Below are 10011 nucleotides of genomic sequence, written 5' to 3' on the forward strand. Positions count from 1 at the left end.
CTTTGCTTTTTTCAAAGGCAGGTTCCCTGCCCCAGCATGGAGGGATTCTGACTTAGCAGGACTGGTAAGGCCTCCTGAATTTACTGTTTTTAACAAACGCTCCAGGTGATTCTGCTGCAGGTAGTCACTAAGTTACTCTGAATCAGACAAATGTTCTTTGGACTTCAGCCTGCCACATATTAGCTGTATGACCGTCTTAACTTCTCTGAGTCTGTTTCCTTATCTGTAAAACAGGGATGACAGCATTCTCACAGAATTATGAGAATTAAATTAGGTACTGAATATAATGCCAGTTATGCAGTTACCTGCCATTATTATTATTGTTGTTGCTGTTATTTTATTGCTGTGCCCTGGCAGAGAAGAACTTTTTCCCTGGATGATCCTTCTTGGGAATCTCCTCAAAGTGTGGGCCCGACCACCCGTACCCCGTTACCTGGGAATTGGTTAGAGATGCAGAATCTCTGCCCACCCAGACCTGCTGAATCAGAATCTGCATCTTAACACTTTTTTTAAAAAACAATAAATGGTTTCTTTGCACATTCAAGTTTAAAAAGTACTGTTCAAAGTTGCCAGTACTGTTTGCTTTCTGTCTCTGATTTCAGAGTTTGCTCAGGAGGCTCGGAATTCCTGGCATCCAGAGCCTGAGTCTGTGACGGCTGCTTTTCACCTTTCTAAGTGCGGAGGAGGAAGGAAGCCCCAGCTTACTCTGGGTGCCCCTCCAGCTGAGGACATTAGGAGGAGGGAGACCCCTCGGAGTCCTACTGGCTCGGCAGCCTCCCAGCAAGTGCCTGGGGAGCCAGGGGATGGACCCAAATGCCAGCTTGCTTTCTCCTCCATCCGGGGCCTGCTCCCACCTGGCAGAACCCCATATGGAAGGTGAGAGAAGCTCATCCCTCCAAGAGCAGGGCAGGGACTCCCCTTTAGCCTGGAGCTGGGTCCCCAGCTCCAGCCTCGCTGATCCTGACTTGTTTTGGGATGAGCACATCCAGGCAAAAAGGGCCAGAGTGGAGACCATCGTCCAAGGCATGTGCCTCTCCCCTAACCCTCCGATGCCAGGCAATTCCCGAGCCAGGGACAGCCTGTGCTGCCCAGAGAAGGCCCGGGAGCGGAAGAGGAAGCAGAACCTACCCAGGCAGCAAAGGCCTCTGAAACCAGGTCCTGCCGGGGGCCACAGCAGCAGGAAGGGGGGCCCTCGGGTGAGAGAACAGCTTCATCTGCTGAAGCAACAGCTAAGACACCTGCAACAGCATGTCCTGCAGGCTGCTGAGGCCAGGGACACAGCTCTGGGCTCCGGAGGCTCCGAGAAGGGGCAGGACCCTTTGAGTATGAAGCAGAGGAATGGCTACAGGCCCAGACCCTGGGGGATGGACAGTGACCACCACCAGTGTTCCCACAGGGACCTCTCTGGGGCGGAAAAACACAGCGTGTCTGAGGTCACACACCAGTCTGAGGAACCCAGTTTCCTTCCTTCTGGAGCACGTGCTTTGCTAGAGATTCTGCGGAAAGAATTGGCTGGGGCAGTGTCCCAGGCCGTGGACTCAGTATTACAAAGGGTGCTACTGGATCCACCACGTCGCCTGACTCAGCTGGGCAGAAGCTTCCAGGAGCTGGTGCCAGAGGGTAGAAGCCAGCCCTCACCTCCTGAGGGAGGGGCCTGTAAAGATCCACTTCCTCCGGCCGCCTTGCCCAGGAGCACACACCCACGGGCTGGGGTCCCACTGGGAAACTTCTCACTGGCCAAGCCTCTGGATTCTCCTCGGTACCCTGTCTCTCCAAGAATGATCCCCAAGCCCTATCAGGGTCCCCCAGAAAACTATCCCTTGACTATGCCTTCCCACACCCAGGAAAATCTGATTCTTAGCCAGCCGGTGGGTCATGGGCCCCAAGGTCACTGGAGCGGCAGTCTCCCCCAGGACTCATCTTCCCAAAGTCACTCCTCGTCAGAGGCTGCCCTACGACCCTGGGGAGCTGTCAAACTGCGACCGTCAGGTCTGAGCCAGCAGTGGCACCCTTTGCCCCTCACGCTCACCCATCTGGAAAGTCTGCCCCTTCTTCCCTCAGTGAAGATGGAACAGGGGGGCCTGCAGGCTGCCGCTCACAAACTTCCTTTCTCCTCAGTCCACATATCCTTTACTAGTAATTGTCACAGTCCAGATAAAGGGGAAATCCAGAAGATGAGGGGAGGTGGGGACAAATAACTACATGGAATAGGGAATAGCTTTGCTTTCCCAACGGTCTTCTTGATGTCACTTGCAGGCCTTCCTTCCCTGTGGCTCACAGCTTTTAGGTGAGAGAGTGATGGCCACATTCTGGGACTTAAGGATGCTGGGAGGTTCATCTACCTCCTTCTACGACACATGAGATTCCGCCACTACTGATGTATTACTTTGGGTCTAAAAGAGTTTTGTTTTTAAACTCAAACAGACTTCCAGAATATAAGTACCCTATGGAGGGAAGAACCCCTTAATTTGGTGTCAGCTGCCCACACCCCTAGGCAGAGAGGCTCACAGGAATGACCTCATCTGAAGCAGGGCTCCTCCAACCTCTTGGATCCAAAGGCAAAAAGCCTGCACTGTTAAGGTAATTCATTGGGAAGGTATAAAGGACCAGAGACTTTGGGCAGATGGGAAAGAGGAAGTTTTCCTGAAGGACTACAACTGAGAGGCAGCTGGAAGCTGTAAGAAGCCTTTAGTTTAAGGAACAGCTTCTAAGCTGCAGCTGAGAGGACTAGAGCCTGGGGCTGGGCACGTGGAGGGAGAGGCAGCCCAATGGTATGACTGAGGGGCAGGCTGGTCTGCAGGAATCTGGCTTTTACTGTGTTATCTGTGCAACCCTTAGGCAGACCCTAGTCTCTTAAATGGTGTTTCCCAGAGGAATGCGCCCTCAGATTGGGTTAGTGTCCTTACTGAGGGACTTCTCAGAGCCTTTAACATGCTGATGTCCAATGTGAAGCTCTAAGAGAAGAATGTATGCAGCCCCAAGCTCATATGTCCAAAGGATTCCCTCCAACAAGCATCTTATAGGACTAAACTTTTTGACAACATATTTTGGATGTTGCTTTTTTAGCAAGCTGAACTCACACCATTGCTTCTCATGGGAAGCCTTGAATCTAGTCTCTAGAGGTCAATGTATGTGTGGAATCACATAGCCAGGTGTGAACGGTCGTGCCCTCTGCTTGGCAAGCTGTAGTAAGGGCAGCAGGATTGGGTAGGACCGGCTCACTGCCACACCAGGGCTTGCTCTTGTGTCCTAAATGCTATGAGCGCCCCCTGCTGGTGACAGGTGTTGGACACAACACCCCCCCACCCCCACCCCCCACGTGGGTGCTGGGTAATTTCCCCACGCGCAGTGAGCAACTATAAAACCAGCGCTAAGAACACCTCACCTGCTACCACAGCCTCTTCAGGCTGTAGGGAATCTTCTTGGAGGTATGGAGATATCAGTGCAGATAAGATTTTCCCAGTCAGGCTATCACCCTGTGCAAGAAAGGCTACCAGTCTGGGACTTTGATAAGAAGCTATCGATTACGACTCCCTGATAAAGTCAGGCAGTGGTGGCAGCAGCTCAAGAACTCAGTCCCCAAAGATTCTCTGCCCAGCTTCCTGTGGGAGGGGCATGCTGCTATTTCCCAGGCACCTACTGTGCCCCATGAAATGAGGCTTGGTCTCAAAAGAACTTCAGGAGGTTTCTGAGCCCATCCACTAGGCCTAGATGCACGGGCAGGGTACTTAGCTACCTATGGAATGATTTGGGGCTCCCAGGCAGCATCCTGGCTCCCCAACTAGTCCCTCATTCCTGCTGCCTACATTCCAGCATTAGAGATTTGTTTTGGTGGGTCATGAAAGCCACTTAAAAGTAAACTGTGTTGAAGTGTAAAAGAACTTTCAAATTCAAACAACATCCCTGTGAAAAGGCATGATGTGAGACAACAATTAGGGTTAACATTTTCTGCACATGTTCTTCCTGGCAGGCACAGCTCCCAGCAATCCACATGTATATGTCCGTCACCTCTCAGCTACAATTCGGAAACTCAGAAAGCTCTGAAAATCCCTCTGATTTCTTTCCCTAAAGTTGATGGCACTTTTTTGGTGGCAAAACCTGACTTGCACCGATTGGAGGCTATTTATAGACTTTTATAGACTATCCCACTTAGTGTAGATGGCCATCCATTCTGCTGTGGAAATATGAACGTACTGGATTACAGACTGCTCCCATAGCCTCCGCTGTGAGAGTTAATATGTGGTATGTGCACCATATTACTGTTGAAAAAATAAATTCTGAAATCTGAACCCCCTTTGCCCACTGTTTCAGAGAAGAAGTTGTGGGCCTGTGTTCTCTCACAATCCTCAAGCATCCTCTCTAGATCAGGCATCTGAGGGGCAGGAACAGAGAAGCAAACCAACTTGCTCAAAGTCACAAGACAGACATATGTGGAGCTGGGATTTGAACCCAGGATCTGAATGCCAAGCACCAGCTTTAACCACTACACTCTGCATTTTAGAAGTGAGGCCACAGCTAATAGGTGACAAAATCAGTATCTGAAACTGGGTCTCTGGACTCTCAAATCCAGGAGCCTTTCCAAAGCCTTTGTGAACCTGTAAGGGAGTAAGAAGTAAGGCCAATGAGACAGGGTGCAGGGCTCTCTGGATAGCAGGCTGGGTGCCAGCTGATTACTATGACTGTAATCAGTTCATTTGGTTTCCTTTGGCTAAACTGATATTCTACTGAGAAGTCTTAGTTTTCCTAAAGCTACAGCTCTCAGACTTGAGCTCCAAGGTTACTCTGTGTAATGCTTCTCACGCAGCTCAGGATTATCCCCGAGACTGCTAAGTGTTCATGTCTAAGAATTTTTATTTCCCTCCAGCCCTGGTGCTGGACAGTCATACAACAGCTCTCTGCTGCTGCTAAAAGGAAGGAGTCTGCTCCCAGGGTGAGTTATGTGTTGGAATATAATTTCCATTATTTGTGGATGGATTAAGGTTGATCAGCTAATCACGCAATCAGTCCTTCATCCAACAGACATTTATTGAGCACCTACTATGTTCCTAGCACTGGGCTAGGCATGTGGAATACAAAGGTGAAAAGATAAGGTCCTTGCCCTCAAGGAGCTCACAGTCTAAATGGGGAGACAAACATGCGGTAAAAATTCCAATAAGGTCATTGCTAAACAGAGGTTTATACAAAGAGCCTTGGTAGCCCAGAGTAAGGAAGGCCTAATTTTCACAGAGAGAGTGTGAGCTGAGATAGGAAGAATGGAAGCTGTGCCGGGCAAATGGAGAGAAGGTGCTGCCCAGCAGTTCAACCTTCCTGAGCCAAAGCACACTGTGATCTGGCACTCAGTCCAGTTAGATGCCTGTGGCTTAAATACTGCAAAGGAGATCATGAGAGCCAGAATGGGGACCATCTAGTTGGCTCCTCTCATTTTACAGGTGAGGAAACCAAGGCAGAGAGGGGCAGGAAACCCCTACTTGGGGGTTTGGACGGTTTATCTGGGATTGACCTGCCATCTCTTTGCTCCCTTTCTGAGAGCACATGCACCAAGTACAACAAACTGTTACATAGGCCATATGACTTCTACACATCTAAGTGTTTTTTAAATTCTGTAACTTCACTATACATAGATGGTATTCAGCATCTGGAAAGAAAAAGCGTATCTGATCAGACTTGCTACAGAGTAAACACACCATTCAACCAGGAAAAATAAAATTAAATAGAATCATAAGGAACAGAGACAATCCACTATTTAAATTGATAAAATTATTTGACAAACTGGTGCTAGTTTTCCTTGACGCTGGGATAAATCCAGGAGGGCCTAAATTCGGGTCACCTGAGGAAGGCCAAACTAATGTTTTTCTTCACACGCTATCCCAGCTCCAACCTCCTGAAGGCTTATTTCTCTGACGTTCAGGTAAAGTTATTCCATTCAGTTTCAGCCTCTTCAAAACTCCCAAGCAGCAGTGGATTTTGCCCCATTTGAGGTCCTAGGTCAGCATACGGGCACTTTAGTTCCCCTTCATGTTGTTAATGGAATCAGTGCAATTTCCAGTTCTGTGCTAAGACTGCCTGAATACTCCTGAATAATATTGGGCTAGGAAGGTTAAGTATCTGAAGTCTTAAGCTTTGAGCTGTACATATACCCAGAAACACACGGAGAGGGAAGATGGAAAGAAAATGATTAGTAAACTGAATCTTCAGCCTAGTGTTCTAGTCTTTGCTGGGGACATTATGAAAAATAAAAAATGTGTAGAATTGGACACTGTCAAATTTCACAACATCCAAATCGCTGTATTTCAAAACTGCATACAGATCAAGTGTGACAATAAGGAAAATCAAGCTCTGATGGTTGGAACCAGACTTTGCCTGTTGTCATGAAGTTTCTGAGGGCTTCCTTTACCCTGGGTTGTTGGGTTAGGGGATGTTAGTACTTGTTTCTACATCTTCCCTTTGCATTTTCCAGGTCTTTCCCTCATGTTCAGTTGCTTGGTTGATGCCTGCACCAAGCTCTTATTTCTATTCATTCTGCAGCTCCAAGCTGCTGATAAATTGCTCACTGATCTGCACTCTTACCCCTTGCTTGGCCCTTTACTGGTAGAAGGCTCCGGGGCCACCATGCAATCTGCCTGGATGCAGCAGAAGCTGGTACCATACTGTTCTTGGCTCCAGACCCTCCCCAAACCTAGACACCGTAGAAAGCTTTTCATGGATAAAAAATAACTTCCATAAATCTAGTATATAAAAAAAAATTATTTTCTAATGGGCATTATAACAAATTCAGATTCTTCTGTGTGTAAGTTAGTGGGCTTGGAAAATAGCCGAGGCTTCTTTTTAAAGGAAGCCCTTTTTAATGTTGGTTAAAGTCATTCTTATTAACCCTTATGTTGAACTGGAAGCTGATAGTTCTGACTCTGAGCATCTCATGGCAAACGTCTGACTCAGTGGACCCACTGTTTGTACAGTTCAACCGCTGCATTACCTCCCAGATGATCAAGTGGTTCAGCAACTTTCGTGAGTTTTACTACATTCAAATGGAGAAATTTGCCCGGCAAGCAATTTCAGATGATGTCACAAATCCCAAAATGCTGGTGGTACTCCGTGACTCAGAACTTTTTCGAGCTCTCAATATGCACTACAACAAGGGAAATGACTTTGAGGTAAGACCATGTACTTGGGTGCCATGAGGTCTGATGAGTGCTGCCTTCCTTTGTGATCGAGTTTTAGAGGAAAAGATCCCCTTCTATATCTGTCCTTTAGTCACTGAGAGCCAGGGCACCCTGGGGCCAATCTCTGTTCCATTCACAAAGATTACATCCTCGACATCCTCTGTTAGGCAACAGGCAGGTGCCACAAACAATATATAGCCAGTCCTCGTTCTAAAACTTACACAGAGGTTTGCCAGGTCTTAGGCCACTTTGTAGTTAATACTCTGTAAATTATCTCATTACTTACCATGTTGACCTCTTTGCCTTAGCACCAGGAGGCCCAGGACTCATGCTGGGATCAGCTGCAGCTCCTAGTCTTGGCTCAGGTTTTCTTGACAACGATTTGTTCTTTTCATCATTTGGTTCTTATCTTTATTTTCACTTGAACAATTTTATTTGTGGGCCTTCCGTGGCAAATCACCTCAAACCCTTCTGGAAAAAAATGAATAAACAGTACTAAACTTCTCAGTCCTTTGGGGATCCCTATGAAGGCACACTGGTGGCACCTTAGAGGTAAGTGTCAGTCAGGGCAAGCAAATGGCCTAAGTGTCACTGGCGAGAACTCCCCATCCAGACACACGTTTCTTTGTGTGGGGCTGACAGCTCTGCGAAGCTGGGGGCCAAGTGTGTCTGGTCACCAATTGCATGTCCGTCTTGCTGTTCTCCCTTGACTGAGACTACAAAGAGCAGTTTATTAATGTCACCAAGAAAGGGAAGAAATGCTGGCATCCACTGGTCAGATGCTCTGTCAGAAGATGTTTGGAAACCTAAGCCCGGCTGTAGGGAAACCTAAGGCTCCTTTCTGAGGCTTGTGGGGTCAGGGCCCGGGGAGGAGCAGGGCTGCCGCATCTTTCCAGGCCGGTGTGGTCACTTGGCATGCAGTGGTGGCAAGCCCTGGGCCAGGCTGGGTCTGGCGGACCCATGGGACTCCCCATCTCCCTGTCATTTATGGTGCCAGTCTGGGTGAGGTCCTGGGACATATTCTTGAGTGCCCCTCAAACTCATGGTTGGCTTTAGGAGCAGGAATGATTACACATCCTTTGGATCCAGCCCCAAAAGATGGTGGGATGAGGTATGACAGTCATAAACTTGGGGCACTCCTTTCCACATCAGGCTTAGACTAAGGAAAAGAATACTAAAAACCTCTTTTGAATCACAGACTTAATTTGAGAGTTTCCCGCTTACTTACTAAAAATGTCACCTGTTAATGGAATCACATCCTTCTACAAAGGGAGTGTTGTTATTATGCTTTCTCCCACAGCCGTCTCACTGGCACCATCATTTCAATGTTTGTATTTGATGAAGGAGCAGGGGATTCCTAGGACTGCAAATATCAGGGGCCAGCAGTGCAGAGACACTCTTAGCAGCCCACCACCCTAGGAACAGGCAGCATCAGGCAGTGAGGTCTGTATGGCGTCACTGCTCCCCAGCCTCACGTCTTTTCTTTCTTGTGGGTCTCTTTGCAAATGCAGGTCCCAGACTGCTTCTTGGAAATTGCCAGCTTGACGTTACAGGAGTTCTTCAGGGCTGTCTCCGCAGGGAAAGACTCAGATCCTTCCTGGAAGAAACCCATTTATAAAATTATTTCAAAACTGGACAGTGACATCCCAGAGATATTCAAATCTTCCAGCAACCCCCAAGGGCTGTTTCGGAATTAAGATCCCGCAAAGTGAGGAGGAGCAACTGGCCAGGATTTCCTAGATTTGTCTTAAATGGCCATCAGTATAGCTGTAGTCATATAAAAATGGCATAAGGAGAAAACACCGAAATAGGTATTATTACCATTTCTGACCATTTATTTGCTTTTCCAGAATCGCCAGTTAGTTTAACCTCAACTCTAACACATATCAACCTAGTGTAATTGTGTGTTGGTAGCACACTGTAAAAGGCATACAGTAGTTTGAAATCAGAAGATTTAAGTCTTTACTTCATTGTTCCATGTGTCATGCCCCTGGGAAATTGCAAGGACCTCTGCATCTGTAAAATGAGGTGGTAAGGATTAAAGGATGATATGTCCTAAAGCACTCTGTGAAATGTTATTCACTACACAAATGTGTTTTTCCCCCCCTTAGCTTTCAGATAAGGTTATCTTATTTGGGGTTTCTAGAAATTGCTGGTTTTACTTTTCTTTTTAATCCAACTTCATTTGCTAGACACTTTCAAATACATTTTCTTTAAGCTTTTCATCTTGACAAGCAGATATTCTCTTCACTTAAAAAGCACCCATCACACATAAGTTTTACAACTGTGCAGTAACTTGCTGAAGTAGAAGGCTAGGGGGTTTGGGTTGGTAGGGATGCTGAGTAGTAACCAAGAGAACTCGAAGACCTTCTGGTGTCAGACTGCATGCTGCCCACCTCACGCTGCCTCTTATGATTTTAAAAAACAGTCCACCATCCCCAGTATGCTGCTGGGATACTGTCATCTGACAGTCCACTGTCATCTGAAGCCTCCCACTTAGGGGGACTTCATCACCCAGGTTTCCCACTGATCATTCCAGCAAGCCCTACATCAACTTTCTACAGGACTGGCGTGTTGCTCTTCATTCACATTTGGCTGCTGGAAATGTTTATCAGTTGGACAATGCGAACAGTCTCTAGTTGACCAATGCAATGGATATGACTTCTTATACGCAGAAGAAACTGAACTTCAGACTGTAGAAACTAGAAAGGGCCTGAGGATATCATCTGGCCCACTCTGCTTAAATTAGGAAGGAGGAAACTGAGCCCCAGATGGAAGACTTGCACAACCCGTGCACAGCTTCACAGACAATGAGTGGAATAACTGGGACAAATAGTCTCACACACAGAAA

At 47.4% G+C, this 10011-nt stretch overlaps 1 protein-coding gene across 1 annotated transcript; it reads left to right on the forward strand.

Annotated features, from left to right (window-relative positions):
- Positions 1-606: 606 nt before the first annotated feature.
- Positions 607-9622, forward strand: PROX2 (prospero homeobox 2). The gene is made up of 4 exons (XM_036913177.2): positions 607-2123; positions 5801-5908; positions 6957-7151; positions 8672-9622. Exons 1-4 carry the CDS (start codon positions 804-806, stop codon positions 8855-8857), a joined length of 1809 nt encoding a protein of 602 aa, XP_036769072.2. The 5' UTR covers positions 607-803; the 3' UTR covers positions 8858-9622.
- Positions 9623-10011: the final 389 nt, after the last annotated feature.

The sequence above is a fragment of the Manis pentadactyla genome, chromosome 11, assembly GCF_030020395.1.
Source record: "Manis pentadactyla isolate mManPen7 chromosome 11, mManPen7.hap1, whole genome shotgun sequence".
Lineage (NCBI taxonomy): Eukaryota > Metazoa > Chordata > Mammalia > Pholidota > Manidae > Manis > Manis pentadactyla.